The 24,927-nt window shown below is 41.1% G+C and overlaps 1 protein-coding gene across 3 annotated transcripts in view; it reads right to left on the bottom strand.

The window, feature by feature from the left end:
- The window catches only part of abcc3 (ATP-binding cassette, sub-family C (CFTR/MRP), member 3), a 54,590-nt gene that overhangs the window by 2,758 nt on the left and 26,905 nt on the right, over window positions 1-24,927 (bottom strand). The window contains exons 7-27 of one of the 3 annotated variants that reach the window (XM_005721899.1): window positions 24,385-24,519; window positions 20,322-20,570; window positions 17,561-17,738; window positions 17,231-17,392; window positions 16,466-16,558; window positions 16,136-16,339; window positions 14,962-15,108; window positions 14,782-14,869; window positions 14,539-14,605; window positions 14,333-14,459; window positions 12,891-13,067; window positions 12,500-12,667; window positions 10,476-10,659; window positions 10,273-10,381; window positions 9,867-10,023; window positions 9,483-9,690; window positions 7,587-7,900; window positions 3,211-3,410; window positions 1,886-2,012; window positions 753-854; window positions 81-227 (exon numbers count right to left, since the gene is read on the bottom strand). In XM_005721899.1, coding sequence (XP_005721956.1) covers window positions 81-227; window positions 753-854; window positions 1,886-2,012; window positions 3,211-3,410; window positions 7,587-7,900; window positions 9,483-9,690; window positions 9,867-10,023; window positions 10,273-10,381; window positions 10,476-10,659; window positions 12,500-12,667; window positions 12,891-13,067; window positions 14,333-14,459; window positions 14,539-14,605; window positions 14,782-14,869; window positions 14,962-15,108; window positions 16,136-16,339; window positions 16,466-16,558; window positions 17,231-17,392; window positions 17,561-17,738; window positions 20,322-20,570; window positions 24,385-24,519 — 3,343 coding nt within the window. Of the gene's footprint in view, window positions 1-80; window positions 228-752; window positions 855-1,885; window positions 2,013-3,210; window positions 3,411-7,586; window positions 7,901-8,696; window positions 9,008-9,482; window positions 9,691-9,866; window positions 10,024-10,272; window positions 10,382-10,475; window positions 10,660-12,499; window positions 12,668-12,890; window positions 13,068-14,332; window positions 14,460-14,538; window positions 14,606-14,781; window positions 14,870-14,961; window positions 15,109-16,135; window positions 16,340-16,465; window positions 16,559-17,230; window positions 17,393-17,560; window positions 17,739-20,321; window positions 20,571-24,384; window positions 24,520-24,927 lie in introns of those variants that run through there. The other 2 variants (XM_005721900.1, XM_013913404.1) reach the window with 2 other exon arrangements.

Genomic DNA, 24,927 nt, shown 5'->3' on the forward strand with positions numbered 1-24,927 from the left:
ACACACGTTTGTGTTGAACACCCCACTGAGCCATTATTCTGCACTGATAAATAAATCATCTCGGCATATCCTCCCCACACCTTCTCTCCTCCCTTGACTCTTAGCGTGATGTCCTTCAGAACGAGGTCCAGTCCCTCTCGGTACCGAACGCTGTAGTCGTTGAACTCCACATTCCCCTGCATGGGCCATTCAGGTGGGGGCTTCTTGTCCTCCACCTCCCAGGGGGCCTGTAAACACAAACACAGCTCTTCATGGTAGGAAAACTTTCTGAGCAACTCATTAGCCTATTTGGCTTGGACCAGAACCGATTTGTTTATCAGGCTAAGAAGTCAGAGAGCTGTACTTCTTTGCACAGCCACTCGGAGCTGCCAAATATTTATTTCACCTCTGGGATGCACCGGATGCTTCAAACAGAGGCTTTCAATAACAGCTACACCAACTAATGCACAGAAGGGGCACTTTCTGTGATGGCTACTGAAAAAGTACACTCTGTACAGTATAAGTGCCCTGTTTCTCTGCAACAGAGGGCCCTTGTTGGCAGCAGGTAAGCTAACATTTCTGGAACTAGTTACAGTTTATAGGTCTTGTGTTGCAGAGTTGAGCAACAAGGCAGGTTTTTTTTTTTAACGTGGCTAAATTCCTACATTTTAACCGTAGCACAAAGCCAACACCACTTTAAAAGCAAACACATGAACAGTCCCATCTTCACAGACTATTAGAAAGGTGCTTAAAGGGAAATATTCATGACATACCTCTGTCTTGGTCTCAGAGTACTCCTTCACTCTCTCCACTGCTACTATGTTGTTCTCCAGTTCTGAAGTCATCCGCACCATCCAGTTCAAAGACATGGTCACCTATTGAAACAATGCCTTATCAAACACTCCAGAAATTTACAATAAGGGATGCTGTGTGTCCACTACAGCAAAGTAAGGCAAAGCAAAACAACTTCCAGAGCCTTGTAAATAAAAAATGACTTACATAAAAGACATTAAGACAAAATGAAAAGGAAAAAGTTTTAAATTGAGCAGAAAACAAGTAGGCCCTTCACATGAACGTGAAGCAGCTCAACTACATACTAAAGAGCTGAACTTGCAATATGAAGACTTATTCACATATAACTTCATTCAAATAAAGCTGTATAATATTTGGTGAAGTTCAAGGGAAGCGTTAGCATGCAAGTAAAGTAAGGTTTATTAGCTAAAACTGAGCAAAAGGATAAATGATGTTACTTAACCCCTGGAGAGTCTTAGGGTCGATTTGTGGCTCTAGGTCCGATAGTGTATGCATTTTTCTAAGACCCTCCAGGGGTTAACAACCCCATCCAATAAAATTGTGATACAGAGTAAAATGCAGATACATTCAGAAAGCAATGATCTGCTTTAAGTGAGAAAATGAAGCTCATTCTTAATTTGATGACAGCAACATATCTCAAAAATACAGAGACAGATCCATGTTTACCACTGTGCAACACCCCCTCTTCTTTAAGCAACAGTCTGTAAACACTGAAATTTCTCAAGCACATTACAGATCAGAAGAGTAGTAACTGTGAGGCACAGATGATAAAATATTTAAAAGGATAAATGCTAGAAACTAAAATTTGAAATAAATTAAGATGCTTTGCTAAACAACAAACATGAGTTTTCATAAAGTTAAAAGTAACTGATAAAGTGATAAGAGGCAATACTGAGAACACTTATAGCGCTTTGTATTTCAAGCAAACAATAGGCTAAAAGAGGATAAAACACTGATTTGATCCATGGTAAAAATACCAGTGACTGCAGCTTTACTGAGAAACCATTATAAATATAAAAAATGCTATAAAGTGACATTATTACTGGTTAAATGAGATATCTAGATCATATTCTTGTAATAGCTGTAGTAGTACCTGTAGAGCATAGGACACCGACAGACCCACGAGGCCGGGACTAAGACTGTCCTTTCCTGTCACCGCAAACAGGCCAGCAAACAACACAATGCAGTTTCCAATGAACTCAATTCGCACTCCGAGCCACCTGTAAAACAGCAGATGCAGTTGACCTTAAGAACACCTGAGAAACTAAAACACGGGATAATTCAGCACCTCGTGTTACGACAATAATGACTTCTACTCATTACTGGGATACAAGGGGCAGTGCCATTGATAGAGCCACAAGCTTTAGAAATATTCTTTATTGTGGAGCAACACTATAGTAAGTACAGTATATTTTCTTATGTGTGTATAGACAGTGTGCGGATTCCTTTTGTGCTTTTCACTCTTTGCACTCAGACAGTGTTTCACATTAACGCCATCTTTCCAAAAAGATGGACAGATGTTAGAAAATCTGCTTTTTTCTTAAAAAAGGATCAGGTGAGAACTTTGATATTGACCTTGACCTTTCTCACTATGTGTTAATAGACCTCTCTGCATTGAACAATACTTGTTATTAATCTCTGGTTCTCTTCCACAGCATGTATTTTATCCCATCTTCCTTCTCTCACCCCAGCAGATGGCCCCGCCCCTCCCTGAGCCTCGTTCTGCCGGAGGTTTCTTCCTGTTAAAAGGGAGTTTTTCCTTCCCACTGTCGCCTTGCTCAAGTGCTTGCTCATAGGGGGTCAAATGATAGTTGGGTTTTTCTCTGTATCTATTATTGTAGGGTCTACCTTACAATATAAAGCACCTTGAGGCGATTGTTGTTGATTTGGCGCTATATAAATAAAATTGAATTGAGTTGAATATTACCTATGCTACACCCAGTTAGCTTAGCTTATCATAAAAGCTGCACACAGGTGCAAACGATTTGCTAAGCTTTGTTAGAAGCCACCAAAATTTCACTGTGCAATTTGAGTTTAAACAGTCATTGTAGTTAACCATAATAAACCTACAGACACGAGCAGGATTGATTTTCTCATCTTGTCACTCAAACTTAAGGCTGAATAGAAGAGAAGAAGTCTTTGAGCATGAGTACTCCTTACCTTCCTATAGTTATAAACACTAGATATTTGCCATTTGTGCACACGAGACAATGAGATTTTTAAAAAACCCACCTTATAGAACTTTAGGGGCTCCATAAGTAACAGATTATGTGCAACCACAATTTGAAACAAAATTCAAAGCAGAAAGAATCAGCCAAACAGAGACGCAGAATTTTTACATGCAGTGGCTGTGCACAGAGCGACACAAGAACTCAAGACTGGAACACAGCTGCTTCTCTGCTGGAGCAGGATACTTGCCTGTTTGACACTATACCAGGGTAGTAACTCTTTTGGTTCTCATCCACTTTGATATCACTCATCAGAACAAAGGCAGAGTGCCTGCCATATGCTCGGATTACACTACAGCCAGTGATGGTCTCAGAGAAATGGGAGTATATGGGAGAGCGGCTGACCGACTCCAGACGCTTTAGCTGCCGAGACGTGGCAACGTAAAATCTCTACAAGCATTGAGGGGGAGAAAAACAGACAATGTTAAAACACAACAAGGCTTTCCATGTGTTTAGATATGTTTAAATATGATGCAAATACAGGCTCACACGCATACACACGCACACCCACACAGAGTAATGAAGAAAGCCTATGTTAACAAAACAACTGCAGATATTTGACCCTGAGCTTTTAAGCATTTAAGCATATTAAACTAATACAAATAACAAGATTCACTAATAAAATCCGCAAAGCTGACAGAACAGGTGATTTTTTATCTGCAGGTGTTTTGTTTTTCATTACACATATATCTGCATCCAAATCAAATTTATACACAAACAGCTGTAATATTTCTGAAAGTGTTAGAAGCTTGAAGCGATAGCTCTGCTTTTCTGAGTATTTGGTAGTTTCTGAGCACAGTGAGATTAAAGACGAATATGGCAGAGAGACAAGCGATGCAAAGTGGATGCCATGACAAAGCTGCAGGAACAACATTTAGTGTTACTGTTAAGCTGATATTAGTTGTGTGAGTGTGCAGTTAGTATCACGTAGTGAGGACACAGAATATTCCCTTAAAGACAAACTGAGAGTTGGGTAAGCAAATCTTTGGGCAGTGACGCAACTTTTATCATTTTTGCCCTTTATGCCACATTTGAAATGAAAGATGCAATTTTATTTATTAAAAAATAAATAAATCATACAGACAGTTTTATATGTTCATGATGTGAAATATGACTTGATAATTAACCTACGTTATAGATATTTTTATTAGTTACACAGGAAAAGGTTAGAATATGAGACGTATATACCTCATGTGGTCATGGCACAACATGTGGCTAAATGAGCCCACTTTAATCAGGCTTCCCTTTGACTACAATTAATGGCTTAATAAACATTTTAGTTCATTCTAAAAGAGTTAATGTGTACTTAATATGATAAAAAAAGACATCTGCAAACATCTGCAGAAAACAAAGATAATGGATGAATGATCACAGGATTCCTTCCACGGTTAAAAAAAAACAAAACGTAGATAACACTCTTTAGGATGTCCGTAAATCATTATCCACACCTATGGTAAACCGAGATGCCACAAGAGTAAATATAGAGGGTTCACCACAAGGTGCAAACCAGCAATCAGTCTCAACATTAAAAAGAATTGGGCACTGGTTTAAATCACAGGTTGAGTTGGAGCCAGGTGAATCTCTCCCCAACCGGTCGCGGCAGATGGCCCTGCCCCTCCCTGAAGTTTCTGGAGGTTTCTTCCTGTTAAAAGGGAGTTTTTCCTTCCCACTGTCGCCAAAGTGCTTGCTCATAGGGGGTCATATGATTGTTGGGTTTTTCTCTGAATATATTATTGTAGGATCTAACCGTACACTATAAAGCACCTTGACACGACTGTTGCTGCAATTTCTGTATGAATAAAATAGAATTGGATTGAATTGAATTGAATCATTGTCCTTGAAATGTCTCACGTTTTTGTTGCACTGGCAGAATCGCATGTTATTCTCCATCTACATGCTTCTGTTGGGTCAGATTACTCTGGAAATGTTAGTGTTAATTTCCAATCTTCTGTGGAGAATATGCAGTTATATTTTCTGCCGACAGGCTGTGACGTAAACACGGTCTCACATTGCTGGGCTCACTCAGATTCAGCCAAGCATTGAAGTTTAACAGACAACTTTCTTCATCTACTACATCTTCTGTGGCATCAGAGAGCTTAAATTGTGAAAATTGTGTCACTTCCCAGTCACCTCCAGACCTAACTGTATTATCCCAAATCAGGGGTGGGCAATTCCAGGCCTCGAGGGCCAGTGTCCTGCAGGTTTAAGATGTGTCCTTGAGCCAACACAGCTGATTTAAACGGCTAAATGACCTCCTCAACATGTCCTGAACTTCTCCAGAGGCCTGGTAAGGAACTAATCATTTGATTCAGGTGTTTTGACCCAGGGTGAGATCTAAAACCTGCAGGATCCTTGAGGCCTGGAGTTGCTCACCCCTGTCCTAAAGCCTTTCAAAATCCTATAAGAAAAACCTGTAGTGAGTTGGCACCTGACAAAAAGAGATTCATACTCATTCATATTCTAGTCACCTAGTTATTGAACAGCTGTTTGAGCCTTCAACTAAATGCCTGCACACTTAACTGAAAGCCAAAGGGCTGACACTGCACAATTTCATCCGATGAGTTAGATAAACCTGTGATATGCAATAGAAAGCCGAGATAACCCTGATACCAGAAAAGTAAAAAGGACACCATGTGTTAAAATTGTTAGTTTGCCCTTTAACTGCATATAGGCAACAAAGTGTTGCTTGAGCACTGAGACAACCACCTTTTCTATGAGGCTTTAAAACTGACGACGTAATCAGCAGAAATTGATTTTGTGAATGTTAGTGTTGATTATATCTCGTAGCATTTATTAAAACGTATATTAACACAGCAGTGCTGAACACTATAGAGAGATACCACCAACACTAACCACTGCTGCTGACACCAACACCACTAAACAGATTAGAAAGGGCTGCTCTCACAGCAGAAATGTTTGCCCTGTCCTCGGCGAAGTTGCTCATCTTTTGTGCATGTGATTGTTTAAAAAACAGGATGTAAATAAAGAAATGTAGTTCATGCATGAGCTTTTTAATAAGTAATACGAGCTCCCAAACTAGAACCAAATTACACTGGATCCTTCAAGGCTGGGGCCAACACATCTATTGAAATAACCTGACAGCATTTTAGCCAAAATTATATTTTTTTGTGGTGCATATGGGACAACATATATGATGATACAGATATATCTGTATGAGGCCAACAATGACAGTTAATTTAAAGCGCAAAGGCCCAAATATGTTTTGCAAAATGAAAAATAAAATTCCTTAAAAGCTGTTCTTTACTGCTTTATGAAACCTCGCAGAGGAACAGATAAGTTTCTTTATGACACACTGAACGGTGTTAAAAGCAGGAAAAACATGCACGGCTCTTTATCCACATCTGATTTGCAGTTAGTAATATTATTTCTGCCCTAAGAGAAGCCCTGCCTCCGTGGATCGACTGTAACGAGTGCTGGGCTGTATACCTTTATATCTGGTACACAGAGACTTTTCTCAAGGCTAACAGGGGTTTTTTTGGGCTACAAAGTTTAGAAGAATAACTTATAAATGTGATGCTTCACTCACAAGCTCGTATGCAGGAGCACTGACGTGAAAACTTTTTGTTATTCGACTTGCTAAAATGACGAAAAGTGGCATCATATCGATTCTTGAATCAGAACCGACAGGAATTTTAGGAATTAAGCCCATTACACGATGAGTGTGTTGCAAAAAGTGACACGAAATTCTGAATTTTTCAGATATGAACTTGTAACATACACACACCGAACCGAACGAGTTCAATGAAAAAAATAACGTGGATGTGAAACGAGCTGGTCCTGACGTTTGTGAAGAAGAAAAGGAAGAAACTTGAGATTCTGGTTTTATCCGATTCTCGTGAGAAGGCAGCGGCGGGGAGAATTTCATGGTTTGACTCCAGAGTTGAAGCTTTCATACATATCTCAGCATGTCAGTGGGGCTATTTTACTATTGTTGGGACAGCATCTGACGACACAGAAATCATTTCACAGAGCTGACTGACTTAGAGACGTACAGCTGTGTCTCTCGCAAAGTACTATTATTTTACCACGTCTATATTCAGTACAGTGCGCGCTTTGAGATACGAGTGCCAAATGCAGTGACGTGATTGGTCAGATGTGTTCATGCAGTAACTATAACAAGAACAACAACATGATCTACTGTGCAAATACTTGTGTGATAGATATTTCAGGTCATACTGCCCAGCACTAACTGCAATCCAACTCACATTTGTTGATTACAGCAAAAAACAGTTTAACTGACGTTTTGCTGCATTTTAAACCCATAAAACAACTGAAATAACTACGGCTCACACAGTCTTAAACTACAGACTGGCCACTGAGCGACTAAGGCCACAACAATTTATGACTACTGGACTAGGCCAAACCACACAGCAACTAAATCTAGACCAGCAACTAAATCTAGACGAGCAACGATCACTGCCTCAAACACATGCAGCTGTTTACTACCACACACACACGCACACACACACACACACACACACACACAACAGCACTCGCAGACATGCATGTTATATTAATGAGTTAGCAGACTCTTTTCCTATTTACCTGAACCCACCAATAGAACACCATTAACGGGGCTATGACTATGAGGAACATTGGGGTGAGGGCACAGCATATGAGCAGCACATTCAGTGTGTACCAGAAAGTGCGCATCCATATGTCAATATTGTCTGGGATCTGGGAGTCTATAGCATCCACATCTTTGCTGAAGCGGTTTAGTAACCGCCCAGTAGGGGTGCTCTCGAAGAAGCCCTGCGGAGCTCGCAGGACCCCCTGAAGTAAGTTGCGGTGTGTGAGCTTGGCTGCCTGCAGCATACTGTAGGCCCGGCACAGCAGGCAGTTAATCAACAGCAGCGCACCTGCGAGACAGGAGGGGAGGGGGTCAGGTGTGACAACACAATAACGCCTGCGTTAAATGGATGAGCAGCCTGTGAGACAGCGACTTTCAGTGTCAGTGCAGGTTTCCCAGAGTCAGTCCTCTACGGTGCCACTTATACACCTCATAAGTGGCATTTTATCAGCATATTCTTTCATTTAAGCTTCCCTTTTGTGCACATGGTGCTTACTTTTAATATCTAATGGAAAACTACCAGATGTGGAAATTTTAAAAGACTAAATAATTAAAAAATTTCATTAACTTCAACAGAGAAATGTGAGATACTGCTATCATTTCACCTAAGAAGGTGAGGTCACACTGGCCTTCGATAAAAATAAAGTTTATTTAGTTGTGTTAACAGTGCTTCACCACTAGAGGGGGGTATAGATCACTAAAAACTGACTGACGTGACTTTGATTTTGTTCACGATACAGTGATGGTGTGAATGTGTTTAGGAGCGTGATCTGTGAGGTGTGTGTGTACATGTGCATCGCAGCAAGCTGCAGGCAGGACAGGAAGTGTTTTGGCTGTGGAGAAAGAGCAAAGTGAATTTACAACTGAAAAGGAAAAAATGACAGCAGGAGGTGCTCATCATGGACAACATTGCAGGCTACGGAGGAAACAAGCCAAACCTGACGGTTACAAATTTTGCTGCGGCAAACATGCAAGCAGCATGCCACTTGAGGAAGAGGAAGAGCCCCACATTTTCAAGGAAAAGAAGAACTGAGAGGACACATTTGGCACGCGAGCCACACTGCCACCCGACCCCACCCAAGTACCTGGACAAAGACGTATATGACAGCCAGGGGTACTATGACAACAGCAAAAATGGGTGTGCTGGAAACAATAACTAATATAGTGGAGAGAGAAACGAAGAAGGTGCCCAGGAACATGAGCACAGTGGACGGCAGAGCCTCATCTATCACGTAGATGTCCTTGGAGAAGCGGTTGATGATGCGTCCTATAGGGGTGGTGTCAAAGAAAGACTGGGGCGTGTGGAATTTGTTGGTGAGCAGGTTAAAGTGCAGCTTCTTGGCTGCACCGATGTTCCCCATGGCTAATGTGAAGGAAGCAATCATGATCAGGATACCTGGGATTAGGTTAAACCACAGGAGCAGAAGAAAAATTGATTAGGGGGAGGAAAGTTTCACTGTAGAACGAGAAAGCAGCTGTTATAAATAGACATGGGCAGCTTCTGTCCTGAATGTGAGGTAGTCAGGGGAGCAGTTCACCATGAAAGGAGCCGCAGTTAAAGAAAAAAAAGGATGTCTCTTGTATACAAGAACAATGCTCAGTGTATTCCAATTAACGATGCTGTAATCAGAATAACTCTCCTTTGGCTCACAGCATCTCTCCAGAGTTTACTGTACAAAAGAGAAGCATTTCAACTGGCTGCAAAGCAAATCTGTTCCGATTATTTCAGTAAAACACAAAGAAAAAGCTGTGAGGGTGGAAGTGGAAGTATAAAGTAGGCATTCAGGTTCAACAATCCGACATGGCAGCTGTTTGCATTTCCGCATACAATACATGCATTTAAATAAACATTCAGCATCAGCGTGTCTTACCTTGTGCAAACCCCAGTGCCGCGTACACCCCCACCCTCATCTGAACATTTTCCGCAGTGCTATTCATCACGGCGTCATTGGTCCACTCGCTGAGCCAGATGTTTGTTCCGATGGAGGCAGCGCTCTGACAGCCGTACAGGAAGCAGATGACCACTGACAGCAGTGGTCCGACTGCCTTGACGTACTCCAAGTACACCTTTCCTTTCACCTGGGATCAAAACAAAAGATAATTCAGGGGTCGATGTGGTCCAACCAGTGAATACCAGGTTGCTATGTTGCAGTGAACGCTGAGCAGTCGTGGGTCAGAAGATCAAAGGTGGAGAACTTTAAAATGAGCAGTTATATATTTGCAGGTTAAAAAGAATTGAAATACGATGCACCGACCTGGCCGGTTTCTGCCGTTTCTGCCTGGATGAGTTTCTCCATCTCGCGCGGTTTCTTCTTGTCTTGCGACTCTGAATGCTTTCGCTGGCTGCAGCCATGTCTCCTTACTGAACGGGACCTGGGGTTCTCTCCGTCTGAGGACATAATGCTCATCTGCCTGTAAAAAGGGGCACAGGGCAATGAGCTCACGCTACTGAACAGGGTCAGGATAACTGGTGGCGATAATGCATTTATTCAACTGCTATTTTGTGCAAAAAGACTCCATATTTTTCAATTTGCTTAATGTTTTAAAAAGCTCATATAATTCTTGAAAAATTCCTGATAAAAAAAAGACAAAGTTTGGAGTTTATGCAACAACCGTTTTATCTCATCCAAGTTTAAATATCCAGTTTTTTTTTCAATTTACCTTATAAAACTTCTTTTTGCTTCATTGATCATTGGTTCACTGTCCACCATGTCTGTGTGGTTGCTAAGGGCGTCATCGGGGAACAATTCGTCATCTTCAATGATCTCATCTGTGAGAGCAGAAAACCAGCATGAGATACTATTGAACCATCAATCCATTCTGCACCAACATGAGGTGATATGTAAGGGGAGGAAATGCCGTACCGCTGGCCTCATCCTCCTCCATAATATCCTCCAGGGCATAATTTCTGAGGAACTCGGCGAATGCTCCGTTCTGCTTGAGGAGATCCTGATAGGAGCCCATCTCTGACACCCGGCCATCCACCATCACCATTATATTATCCACCTGAGGCAGGAAGCTGATGCCATGTGTCACCAGGATGCGTGTCTGGAGTCAAACACAAGAAACTTCTGTCATGCAATAAACCAGTATGACAATTACCATTTGCATGAACAAGACCAATTAAACTGCCGAAAATGAAAATATTAGACTTAGTGATTTAATTATTGAGGAAGATCATCCTTTAGCCCAAGGCTATAATCTGGCATATTTACATTTGTTATGTTCATTAATATGTATTGTCCCTCTTTCTAAATAAAACTAAAATTAAATTAAAATTAATATTGTCCATCTGGGAGGGGGAAAAAAGCACGCGATCCCAAGCGCTTATTTTCTGCGTACAGCCTTGTGCAACAATACCTCGAAAACCACATTTGCAGGAACCGCCGATCTGTCCTGCACATTAGGTGAGAGGAGCTTTAGAGCAAGCTGGATTCCAGATATTCACTTTCATGGTATTTCTATTATTACAAGGTCAGGACTTTGACTTGGCTGTTCCAAAACATTCGATTTCTTTTGTATTTGACCGTTCTGATGAAGAATGACTTGCAAGTTATGTTTGTTTTGTTATGTTGTGTATGTTTTGCTGCATGACTCAGGTTTTCTTGAGATTTGGTTCTTGGGGGGGGGGAAAAAACATCCTGAATTTGCTGAATCTGGGTGATGGGAAGCAGGTGAGCCAAAAATAAACTTCTCTCAACTTCTAGCAATTTAATCCTAGAAAGCACTGAGGTGACAAAGCCATGTGTGACGATTGAATCTCAGAAGATTATCACAACAACTCATCTTCTGGGAAGCTCAGAGATATGTGTGCATGCACTCATAATTTCCTTTCAACTCTCCTTTTCATACATCCCTGTTTCTTAAATAAATACAGGACGCACACTCACACCTGACAGGAAACACCTGCATTTAATTTCACCAAAAGGCAGAGGTCTCCACACCCTTCCCCTCATTTTTTAAAAATAAATATTGAACCGCTGTGTACTTTTTAGGTTCTTGTTCCTACTTTTAAAAGCTACAGCCATTACAATTTAGCTGAATGCACTTTTGGTTCATAGTTCTCTTTAAAGTAACAAAAGAGAGAAGGAAAAAAAAACCAACCCAAAAAAACCTAATGAACCGGCAGAGAACAGTGAGTAGCATCTTACTAATGAGGGAGAAAAAGATACAACTGTACATACTATATTAATTACTGCATTGTACAGTATATAAATAAAGAAAACCAGCTGTTAGTCAGGTTCAGTAACTTCTGAATATGACTACTTCCAGCAGAACGCTGCCACACAAAGTTACTCTTTTTACAAACTGGTGTCATAAATATGAAAAATCAGCAGATTGGAAAGTGATCAAACCTCATAAAACTTCCTGTCCAGTAGAAAGATAAGACACAACTTCCTCTTCTGATAAAATTACAGCTCTGTGAGGCTGTCCGTTTCACACTGAACTGCAGAAGTTTATAATGGTAGTCTAAAGCACTTGGGTGGTCAGGAAGAGTAGGAAAGTACTACATAAATACAAGTACATGAAACTGTTCAGACTCTAACGGTCGCATTCCGGCACAGAGCCAGACAACCACCTGATGTCCACCAACAGAAGGCCGGTGGATCGATGCCCAGCTCCTCCAGGCCATGTGTTGGAAGTATCGGCGTGTAAGTTACTGAACGGAGTGTGAGTGTATGTAAAAACTAGATAAAACGCTGTGTGTGACTGGGTGAATGACACTTAGTAGTAGTAGACTTCAGCAGTAAAACTGAGCTGAAAGTAGCAGTTCATTTACAACATAATGGGACAAAGATTCATGTCATATTTACTGGTTGTGTTGTTTACAGAGAACCTTTACATCATAAACTAACCAGGACAGAAGTTGGGTTTAGAGTCTCCTCACCTTGCCCTTCAGAGCCCCTTCTGGGCCGATCAGGTTGTCAAAGATGTGTTTGGACACGTGGGCGTCCACCGCGGACAGCGGATCATCCAACAGATAGACATCAGCATCACTGTACAGAGCTCGAGCCAGGCTCACCCTCTGTCTCTGACCACCAGACAGATTGATGCCCTGCAGGACAAAAACCAAATAAAAAGGCCGAGGCTGAATTTATATCAGAGTTCCTCGAATCGGAAGCCTGATTACATTAGCAACGCGTATCCAATAAATTCAGGAGAGATCTTTGATGAAAGTCATCAACAAGTGCTGAGAGAAAATTGGAAATAAAACAGATGCAGAAAGAGATTAAAAATTAAAATCAAGGAGACTAAACTCGCTCCCTGTGCTTCTGTACCTTCTCTCCTATCTCAGTCATGTCTCCTCCAGGCAGCACCTGCAAGTCTGGGGTTAAGGCGCACGCTTCCAGGACAGAATTGTATTTCTGCTCATTGTACGGGTTCCCGAACAGGATGTTGTCCCGCAGGGTGGCGTTCTGTATCCAGGCCTGCTGAGGTACATAAGCCACTGACCCCTGAGGATAGAGACAGACAACCAGGTTCATCTCACTTCCTCAAATAGGAAACCTTTTATTATCAGAATAAACCATGCCACATTTTCTAGAAATGATTCCCACTGCAATAGGACTGATGTGCAAAATAATATACACATATATTCCACTCAAGACTAAGCTTTACAGTACTAAGTTATAACTTCCTTTTTGTCTAACTGGATTTTATATTTTATTACTTATTACTCCCAGAATTGAGCCTAAGTTAAGCTAAGCTAAGAGACTGCTAGCTCTCCTCATTTTTTTCCCAAAATGTCAAACTCTTCAAACTCTTATGAACGCTGTCTGCAATATTTTAAAGAATGAATGTACCCATATATTAAATACACGTTTATGTTAATAATGGTCTTAAATGTATTATGTAGACTGTTTTTAATTAACAAAAATGTTTAAAAAAATGAGAAAATTGAAGCCAAGTCCCATAAACCTGCATCATTTTCAAAGAAAAGCACGGGGCAACCTTATGGAGAAACCTTTAGGGAGCGGCCCTCAGCTCATTTGCTTTGTAATCTTGGTAAAAAGGTTCCTGAAGACTTTATGGGCTGCAGTATATTCTGTGTCCTTTATCTAAAACAGAGCAACTTGTCAGAGCCACTCCTCGTGCGTGACGTCTGGTTTTAAAGCAGCTGCATAGTGTCGTCACGGTGACCGTCCATTTTCCCACCATTACTGTTACTGAACCACAGAGATCAAAGAGCGTCACTAATTTTAGGCACAATGGCTACAGTCGTTTTTTTCATTCTTCAGTATCTGTGTTGATGTTTACCTGCAACATTTCAGACATAAACTGGAGGTTTATGCAAATATCAACATCCAATAAAATGAAAAACATTTGTAGAAGTTCAGATATTAATGTTCATTCTGCCAGCGATATTCGGGAATTTGAAAATGCTTGTTTTGTCTGTTCTGTTTTGTTTATTTGTCACTTGGCAGTAGTAAATAAACGCATCTTTTCAGAGGACAAATATCTAAAAACGAGTTTATTGAGTTTATCAGAGTTTTTTAGTAAGTAAGTTGCGTCAAAAGGAGCAAAAACACTTGATGACAACTATTTGATGGTTCCATCATTAAACACGAGCCGTTTCATTTTACATCTGGCCAACTGATCCAGCTTTCACACGAAAATATCAAATGGCGAAACTTTACAGGAAGGAAAACTGCAATAACTGGGTCAAAACCACCTGCTGCTTCCCGGTATGTTATTCAAAAAACACTAGGGGAATTCCTACCCGAACAGAAACCTCTCCCTCCACTTTTTCCATGTCACCCAATAATGCTGAGATCAGGGAAGACTTCCCACAGCCAACATGGCCCACCACAGCCAGCAGGGAGCCCTGGGGCACCATCACGTTAATACTGCAAGCACACAATCAAATATTTTACTAAAACAAATACGGTGAATATAAAAATACGATGTGTGGCTTTCGTAGCATACTTGTGTAGAACAGGAGCGTCGTCTTTGCCCCACGTGAATTTCCCATTGACAACCGTGACTGCAAACTCTGTTGAGCAACAAAATGACACAAGTGAGAAAAAAAATCCAAGTCGTCCAAGAACTGGCCAGGCAGGAGTCACTAGGTGAAAAAGAAAACAGTGAACTTGCACTCAAGCATTAATGTAATCTAAATGACTAGACAAAGCAAAGTTTTGACAAGTTAATCCAACTGTTTAATTTCACCTGTGACTGTGTTGCTCCTGTTTACGGAATCTGGATCCAGCTCATCATGACTCAGGAAATTTTGGACTCGCTTCAATGAGACGCTCGCCTGAGATGTAGAATAAACAGATGCATGCAATGAATTCTGCTAAAGAAAACACGAAACACGAACACAGCGCAGGAGGTGAAAAAGGTTCCCACCTGTACCAGGCTGCTGATGACTTGGGGAAGCATGTTGAGGGGAAACCTAAGGATGTTAAAAAGCGAGATCGACACGAAGGCCGTCTCCGCATCCAGGATGTTTTTTTCATCCACAGTTACATACACGGCAAATGTTGTCAAGGCAACCTGGAAACACATGGGAAAAGCAGACCACTCAGACATCAAGGTTCATCGGTTTAATGCAGAGAGGAGGCAGAGCCGTGATGCCAGACAGTCAGTGACTCAGCAAGGATCTAAATATCAACAGCACCTTTAAGGCTGAAGTGCTCATTTACCCAACTAATAAAACATGCGTCCACAAAATGTGACCTAAAGAAGATAACAATTGCAGGCATGAGCACATGTGAAAAGAAACGCTGCTCACACACCATATGAAGACTTTTCTCCTTTCTTCTTTGCACAGAAACTTGACCTCAGGGTAAGGCCATGTGTATATATACACGTGCTTCAGTTCAGTTTCCTGTGGTTTTGTTAGTCCGCTGCAGAAAGACGCCTGCTGAGTGGTGAAAGTCGAAGCACTAGAAGCACTCTGGTCCTTCCAATATTGTCTCAAAATCACACTTTTCTTAATATTTTAGCCTTTTGCAATTGGGACACAAACTTTCTGTGGTGGCTCCAAGTGCACCAGAATACTTAGTCACTGTAGGTTTATCCAGAGCTTTTCAGACTGCTTAACAAACTTTGATGGGAGATGTTTAGACTCATCATAAATCATTCGAGTAAATTATGTGTATGTAAATTAAACTGTAAATGCTGAACAAACAAATGGGGTTAGTGTGATCGTATCTGCAAATAATCTTAATCCAAATATTTTCATATCAAGGCCTAAAACCCCCTAACGAGGAGCTTCTTAATAATAATGCCAACATGTGACATTCTTATACAAGTTGGAAATGAAAGTCATGTTAATGTAAAGCAGCTTCCAGCCAGTAAAGTTATTAAAATATGACTTTAAAAACTGACCTAGAAACTGACAAAGCTCTTTGTCAAGGCTTTTACTAACAAACCATAACAGACAAAAAGCAGTGCTGAAACCTATAGTTGTGTCATAGCAATAAACTGTCAAATTTGAACAAGTTTTCATCCTGTTTCGATTTACTGTGTAGTCAACTTTACTTCATGAGTTTCTTGCAGACATTTGGGGGAAGCCTACCAGGAAAGGCGCACTGGTCCAGGCCATGGTGGACAGTGCTCCGAGGTAGGCCGTCTTGCGTAGCACGATAAGCTCCTTTTGCCGAATGGCCAGAACCTTTTCTTTGAAGGAGCTCTCCCACGCGTACAGCTTGAGGACTTTGATGCCGTTCAGGATCTCGTTCATCAGCTTGATACGAGCATCTTTGTGCTGCATCTGCTCCACCTGACGATGATGGTGAGACCAGCTGTTTTTACTTGTGAATTTTGATACTTAAAACACAAAGGGGACTTATTTTTAAGCAAATCAATTGTGTGAATGTCTCATTCTGTTTGTTTTACACTGAAATACCTGATAGGCTCGAGTCTTCATAGCGATAAATGCATTAAAAGGGATCAGCATTATCATAACAGCCACCCCAGCAAGCACAGATGGACCGAGGATCTGTAAAATAAACAAGAGTCAGCAAATGATTAAATTTATGAGACAAAATAAAGAAGAACTCTCCTGTGTGTAAATAAAAACGTGGCAGGTCCTGGATAACCACTACCTCCTACGGTCTGGTGAGGAAACTGTAGACTGACTGGATAAAGAACTTGATCCAGTGTGGCTCAGCTTCCCACAGCTCTGACCACGAGACCTTCCAGTCCATTCCCTTCTCCCACTGAGCCCACACCCCTTGCTGTCACAGTCTGTCTCTAGCTGTGCAGGTTTCCTCCACCCCTGTTCAGATTCCTTCCTAAACCAGCTGGGTTCTTTCTTCTTCCCAGGTTTTGTTGCATCATGGTATTGGCATGCTGTTGCCAACACCAAAGTCTGCCGCAGCGGCTCTTCTGCCTGGTCAGCTCCTCCTGAGCCCTTCACTTCCTACCTGTCCTCACCTTTGTGGTGGTTGAGGAGGCTCTCTTACCAAACAAACCACAAATTTTTCTGACAGGCTGCTGAATGGAAGTCATAGCTTGGAAGATGACGAAGATGATCTCAGTGACCGACAATGGTCAGACAGCTTCCGAATTACAGTAAATTTTAGCTGTTATTCTCATGAGTGCATTAAATAAAGTCCCCTTGGCATAAGGAGAAGACTCAGTGTAACAGAAATACAATCTGTGCATGTACCTGCCAGAGGAAATATAGTGCCAGCATAATCTGAAGAGGGGCAGACCACAGCATGTTAAGGAAGGTGGTCAGATCCATGAACCTCTGCGCATCCACAGACATCAGGTTGACTATCTCTCCCACAGTAGATGAACGCTTGGCTGCATTAGTTATTACTAGTGCCTGTAAAAAAAAAAAAAAAAACAAGCAAAACAGAAGATCAGGGGACAAAACTCTTAACACCACAAGAATATTTTCTATGAAGCAATTGATTTCTCCCTTCTAAATTTAAATATGAATGTAATTTGTTTGCAGAACAAAAAAAATCTAATGGGATCGTTTCCTGCATACCTTCCTGTAGATAGCTCCGATGACAGCAGTGCGCACATTCATGCCAGTGACAAAACAGTACTGAAATTGATGGTGGAGTATGAGGGTTTGCAGCAGGGCCGTGAAGAACATAAGGCAGGCCAGCGTGTACCCCCACCAATTAGGAACATCTTTTTCTTTAATGAACAAGATCAGCATCCTGGAAAGATAAAGAAGAGGAATAATTTGATTAAAGCACATGAAGCTGAAATAACCAAAAGTGTAAACTCCTGTGTAAGCCCTCCATCCTCCATCCATGCAGACACACACTGCAAAATGTTAGTGTCATTTAGCGCACTATGATCCAGGTATCCTACAGTTTGGACTGTACAGACATCTGTTCTTTAACTATGGCCTTAAAATACTGGGAAGAACTGCTGACCTTCAACACCTGAAAAAAAAGTTTAAAAAAAAAAGTCTGGCATTCACAAAAGAGTGTTACTATTAGCAGAGACCTTAGCGGCTTTGTTGACTCATGGTGTGAGTGTGTCAACACACCACTGTTTCCCAGGCCTCTAATTTCTTCTGTGCTCGCCTGTTGAAATCAGACCAAATCAAACATGTTCTTTAATCAGCCGTCCTCTGACACCGTTACAAGGACACAGAAGTCACGAGGCTCACGAGACTTGGAATGTCCTCCGACAATCACCTGAAGCTCCTTTGTTCAAACTGTGCTCATGCTTTTGCCCTCAAGGCGAGTCACGTTCCCCGAAATCTCAGCTAAACCAAAACTCTAGTCTGTTTTAACTTTTCGTGCATTTTACTTCATCACTCTTGCAAAGATTTTAAAGCTACAGACTTATTTGTATCTTTTTGAGTTAGCGACTCAGGACACACGTTATTTAGCTTAGCATGTCACCTTTAAAGCTTTACATACTATATATCAGAAACTCACTTATTCCTGACACTCCCTAACTTCCCTAATGTCGCATTCCAGAAGGACTGCTATTTCGTGCTATAGGGACAAATAACAGAACCTGTTTAACCTGAGATAGATACACTTAATCTGCAGATTATCTGCTCTTTCCATGGGTGATTACAGTATGTAAAGGCAGCTTAAAGGCCAGAGCTAGAATGACAGGTACATCCTGTTGTAACAGTAGATTTTTCATAGTATAGCATAGTATATAAACCAGTAAAGGGCTCAATGGCATGTCAAAGCTGAACATGAGGGACAAAATAGTTGTCTTTAATGTTTAAGTGTGTGGCAACTGCTTCTTCTGGTTAAGGGTTTTGTTATTACTGTGGTTATACTCTTAGAAACCACTTTTACAAGTTTGATTATAAATACAGTGCATCTGAAGAGCGCTCTTTACTTGCTCCACAGTTTGTCCTGTTACAGCCTTCTTCCAAAATGAGCTAAATTCATTTCTTTACCACAAAATTCTGTACACAATACCCCATGATGAAGGTTCCTGCTGACCTGAGTGACCTGTCAGGGTCGAGGCAAAGATGAATGCAGACGTACTGAGACATCCTCGATGATAACCTGCTCCAGAGCACTCCTGACCTCAGACTGGAACAAAGGATTTTCACCCAAACGAACAATGACTCTAAGTACACAGCCAAGATAACAAAGGAATGGCTTTGAGACCACTCTGTGAATGAGTGGCCCAGTCAGTGACTAGCTGGGCACTGATGCGCTCCATCCATCCCGATTCAGCTTGAGAGGTTCTCCAAACAAGAATGAAAGGTGTGCTGAGCTTGTGGCATCATACTCAAAAAGACTTGAGGCTGTCACTGAGGATACCAAAAGTGCTTCAAGTACTGAGCAAAGGCTTTTAATTCTTATATGCATGTTTTATGCACTTTTTCCGTTTTTAGTAAATTTAAAAGAATTCCAAGCAAAGTTTTTGCCCACTTTGTCATCATGGGAACTGTGTGTAGAATTTTTAGCAGAGCAATGAATTTATTAAATGTTGAAAAAGACTGTAACATGACAAAATTTGGAACAAGCAACAACAGCATCTCTGTGAAAGGAAACATGCTGTACATGTAAAATATAAATAGGAATCACTGGATGGCGTTACCACCGACATTCTAATGAATGTTTGGAAGGACTGTAAAGTTTTCCCTTCACTATTTTTTTCCCTCTCTTTCTCAGACGGTATTAACTTCCAAAAATGGCTCAAAATTAGTTTTTCTATTTTACATATAAGGCATCGTATTAAATCCTGAGATCCATTTTTCCATAGAGGAGAGGCTGGAACTTTAACATTAAGTTAGGATTTTACATGGGCATACTACAAAAATAAATGAAAAAGCTGTCTTATCAAAAGATAACTGTCAAATAAAAGGAAAGAAAATTTGAAATTAAAATTTCCCCCCACTGTGCCGCAAGTAAGAATGATACATCAGTGTCAGGAGGGAATGTTCAAACACATCAGTCCCACAAAAGACACACGCAGGAAAACTATCTGGGAAGCCATCTCTGACAGCTTATCTACACAGTGATAAGGATTTCTGAGAAAGGCTCCTATCATTGAATTTGCACCCTGGGCTACTAAAGGCATAAAGAGGAAACATATTTACATGAGGAGTTTGCATCCTGAACAAGGCCAGTGTACGCCTTTAAATATAGACAGCTAGCATGCTCTGCATAAAGAAGACCGAAATGCAAAAACACAAACGCAGCATGCAAAAATCTGTCCTGGAAATGGTATTCCACAACACTGGAACAATAGTTGTTTGTGTGCTGTAGTAAAGAGAGCACGCAACAGTAGAGTAGAATCTTTGTCTTTACTTCAGGAGCTGTGGGTTGACAAAGGTGATGATATCCTGCAGGAGCTTGTAGCCTGAGCCAATCAGAAAGTAGGGTCCAAAGGCCTTGACGAGGGCGCGAAGGAAGGATGGCTGGTGCGCGACTTTCTTACTGGACAGCAGCACCTCTACTTCCTCTGGGCTGCTTTCGCCTTCTCCTCCTCCTGAGATGTGGTTGGTGGTTGACGGCGGGGGCTTGGCGTACGTAGCCTGGCTAGCCACACTCTCTTCACTGTAGGGGGGAGGATTTGGGTATTTAGGATGGGAATGAAAGAAAAAGAGCAAGAGATTCAATACAATTACATTTTATTTATATAGCACCAAATCATGACCAAATCATTACCTCACGATTTATATTGTAAGGTGAAGATCCTATGATAATACAAAAAACCCAACAATCAGATGGCACCTAGAAGCAAGCACTCGGGAGGAAGACTCCCCAGTAACAGGATGAAACCCCTGAACTAGGCAGAAAGAGGCTTTTGCACTGGACCTTCACCAGGACCCAAGCATAGTGATTGAATCATGTGAGACCAAGATAACATGTTACTCAAGATTCAGAGGTGCTTTTTTCTGAATAACATCTGTTGTGAACAGATAATTGGCACAACAATTTGGATCAAAAGGTTTGGAAGGAAAAGTCTAACTTAAGTTTCTTTAATGACACATATCCTGACTGTTAACTACAGCAGCAGAAAGTGGCACTCTCATACTGATAAAGCAGCATGTTATGTGTCTGACTCCCTCTGCCAAATATTTAACATTTGCTAACCCTTTCAGCAGGCTTTCAGGGTCAGCACTGGCTTTCGTTAAAGCCACATGCTAGGCACAGGCACAGTTCAGAAACGAGAAGATGCTGCGCTTCACATGAAATCTCATACATCTTTGGCATTACAGGTCTTATGTTAGAAGATTTTCAATTTGTGTGCTGTGCTCGCAAAATATTTGTCTCCAGATTTTTAAAATATTTCAAAACGATTACTAGTAATAATTTGATACGAGTTTCGAAAAAGTAAATTAAAAACTGCCAGAGCTCCTGACTATCATTGGATTTAAATAGCTTTACCGTCTGAGGTCCAACCCCAACAACTAAATCTAACTAACTCCATAAGAATGCGTAAATTTTGACACATCAAAAAACTATTCACATTTGTTCCAAAAAAATGAAAATTCTGCCTTTTGCCTCCCAAATACAGGGTTATGGTGTGGTTAGGGTTACCACCTATGCTAACGTAAACCTCAGATCATAATACTGGGGCGATCGTGGCTCATAGAGTTAGCAGTTCGTCTTGTAACCGGAAGGTTGCCGGTTCGAGCCCCGGCTCGGACAGTCTCGGTCGTTGTGTCCTTGGGCAAGACACTTCACCTACTGGTGATGGCCAGAGGGGCCGATGGCGCGATATGGCAGCCTCGCTTCTGTCAGTCTGCCCCCTGTGGCTACAACTGTAGCTGCCTCCACCAGTGTGTGAATGTGAGAGTGAATGAATAGTGGTATTGTAAAGCGCTTTGAGGGCCCTGAAAAGCACTGTATAAATGTATAAATTATTATTATTAAAGTCAATTGTTCTCTTGGTCAAAGTGACTGCTATTATATCCGTTTGATATTGTACAAACTTTTCAAATGCTTTCTTAGCCAATCACTTTCCTTTGATGAAAATACCAAATGCATTTAGGAAAGTGTTCAACAAAAGATACAGGAGGTAATATTATTGACCTTTAGACGTCGTCTCAGGTTGCTAGCAAAATTTCTTCAATTTGAAGCTAGTTTAGCTGCAGATTTGATGATGTTTATAAATGAGAAAAATGTTTGCCAGTTTATGGCAAACATTGGAGGAAACGGCTGACTACTCAGTCCTAAATTGCAAAGACACTGTAACCCATTAAAGGATTCAACTTAAATGTAAAGTACAGTGAACTGTTGATACTAAATCCCTGGAAATGTAATAAAAAAATCCCAGAAAAGCAGTAAATCACTGTCACGTACTGACTATAATTTACCATAGCTGATGAATCACACTATGAGAGCAACTGCCAATGTTCAGTAGCTAAACTGTTTTAGCTCTAAATTATACCGCATAAACAAATCATACTTCAGATTCCCTCTGCAAACCTGGATCCTTCCAGTGGCGAGCAGCGATGCAAACATCGGAAAGGGAGAAAACAACAACGAAAACTACAGCATTAAGAGTTGTTGTGGCTGTTGGTGGCTGCATTTGCTTAAATGGTATTAATGGCATTATTTGCTCAAAAGAAGCTCAGACAACTTCTGTTCAGCATACTACACAAAGTGTAATACAAGCTTAAAGCACAGGAGTCTGATTACAGCAGTGAAGTAAAGGGAGACTACAGTTCAGCAAACAACTGTTAACATGAAACAGGTTTACAGGTCACTACTGAAAAGGCCCTAACCAAACTGTACCCTCTCATTTTACAAGAAGAATGCACAGACAGGAAAACTGCACAGAAAGAGGAAGCAGCCTGACAGAGGTCGGAGTTCAGCAAAGTTGTCAAGCGTGTTTGCTAAAGCGGTACAACGTGTAGCTGGAATGCTGTTCCCAGCCGGCAGGCAAGGAAAGTAATTTCTCCTGCATGAAGCTGAACAAACTCAAAAAAATAGAATCCAGCATCCTTAATATGAGAAAAGTCATTCACTTTGCAGAGCAGCGGGAGGTGGACTTAATCCTCACAAGCTCTGACAGTAAAAGCCCGAGATATTCCACAAACGTACAGGAAACATCAGAGCAGCGTTACTACAAACGAGCTGCTTTCCTTTATAATGTTGCAGTGCATTTCATATATCCTCTCTGATGCCTGCAGACGCTCTCTGTGTGAGTTGTTGCTGCAGTCTGTGTGCATGGAGTTTCCCACAACTCTTTAAAGTAGAAACGGTGTGTGGTAGCTTCAGATACTGATACCCTCCTGCTAGGGTTACAAAAGAAACGTGCTAGTAGTTTCACTTGTGCAAAAAGGAATGAACCTACGCCTGCACGCGCACAACCATACACAAAGAGCTCTGCCCTCTACGACAACATCCCTTCCCTTTTCTAGTCTAACAAAGAACTAATAAATCTGCCCTTCCTTTGAAAGCCTGAGCCCGGGGCTACAATCAGCTATGGCTTTTTTTAAATTCACATTATGTGGATCAAAGAAAGCATTTATAGAAATTCAAATTAGTTTATAAATGTGAACTCTTAGGTTTTCACTGACTGCTCAGACAGCCGGAATAAATGACAAACAGGAGAAATGTAAACGGTCTAGAGGAATACATGCACAACAAGAGAAAGGCACACAACAGAAAAGTCAGCGTGTTGCAGGAAGACAAAGTAAAAAGGTTTTAAAAACACAAAAAGGTGCAATATTAGCCGCTGCATACGTCTGTGTGCGCCGGCATCATTGGACTATGTTACATTTAAAAGTTTTGTAAATGTCATTGAGCCACAAAGAGAACTTAAGGCGGACACTGTTCAGCATCCCTTACCCCATCTTCAGCTGGCTCAGAACGTGCTCTCACTGGCGAGTTAGCAGCCAAAAACAACACATTGTCTGTGTCCTTGCTTGGCTTCCAGTAACATTTTGAAATCGCTAAGACCTTATTCTAGCATCAGCCTTCTCCAATCATCAGATCAAGACCTTTTAACTATTCCCCATTTAGAACAACACTTCATCAGCTCATCAGGCCGCTTGAATCCCAGTGAAAAGGGGTTTGTACAATTCTGATGAGCTTGAAAGTCAAGTTGGTATGACCACCTTTTTTTTCCCATGACCCCCAACACCAGCAGCCCCAAACCATGACAGTGCAAGAATTTAAAATATGGATTCATCACTCTATCGGACCCATGGACACTGATTTTCAGCCTAGTTATAAGTCTGCAGCCTTTTCTCACAGCTTATCTTCCTTGAGAGTGACTGAAGATAGTTCTCCAGGTTTAGTCTGAAGCCTGGAGAACTATCGTGTAAGACCACCTTAAAAGACATCAAAGCCCGTCTTATTTTAAGCAAAACACAAAGAAATGAAGTGTAGCTCAAAGCTTTTAAGTTTAACATACCTTAACTTTGCCTTGGCCTCCTCCTTCTCCCACTCATTAAGGAGCCTGGGCACCATGACTTTGGAGCTATCGCGCTTGTTCAGAGACCACAGGTCTTTGGCCTCCAGGGGCATTTTGTAGCCCTTTACAGCCATACTGGGAAAGAGAAGCAGCAACTTAATTCAATCTGTTACATTAAAGCAATTCATTGCTACAAGTGTGACTGAAACAAATGAGACATTATCTAAATGGTTAAAGTGCATGTTTGCCTCTTTTTTCTGTTTAGTTTGCTTTGATTCATTGCCAACATGTAACACTAAAATTCTTTATCCCAGAGCCATCTTACCAATACATGTTGTCCTCAAAAATACTTAATTGAGTTTACTGAATTAGCTAATGATCATTATGTATAACTGGATTGAATTTCACCGGAAACTGGCCTCATGTTTTTTTCCCCCCACAGAGATGCATATACAGTCTCTCTGCATGTCTATGCAAAAATAACAGATAATAATAATAATAATAATAATAATAATAATAATAATAATAATAATAATAATAATA

Source organism: Pundamilia nyererei, unplaced genomic scaffold (assembly GCF_000239375.1).
Source record: "Pundamilia nyererei isolate P.nyererei 1_Seehausen unplaced genomic scaffold, PunNye1.0 scaffold00005, whole genome shotgun sequence".
Classification (NCBI taxonomy): Eukaryota; Metazoa; Chordata; class Actinopteri; order Cichliformes; family Cichlidae; genus Pundamilia; species Pundamilia nyererei.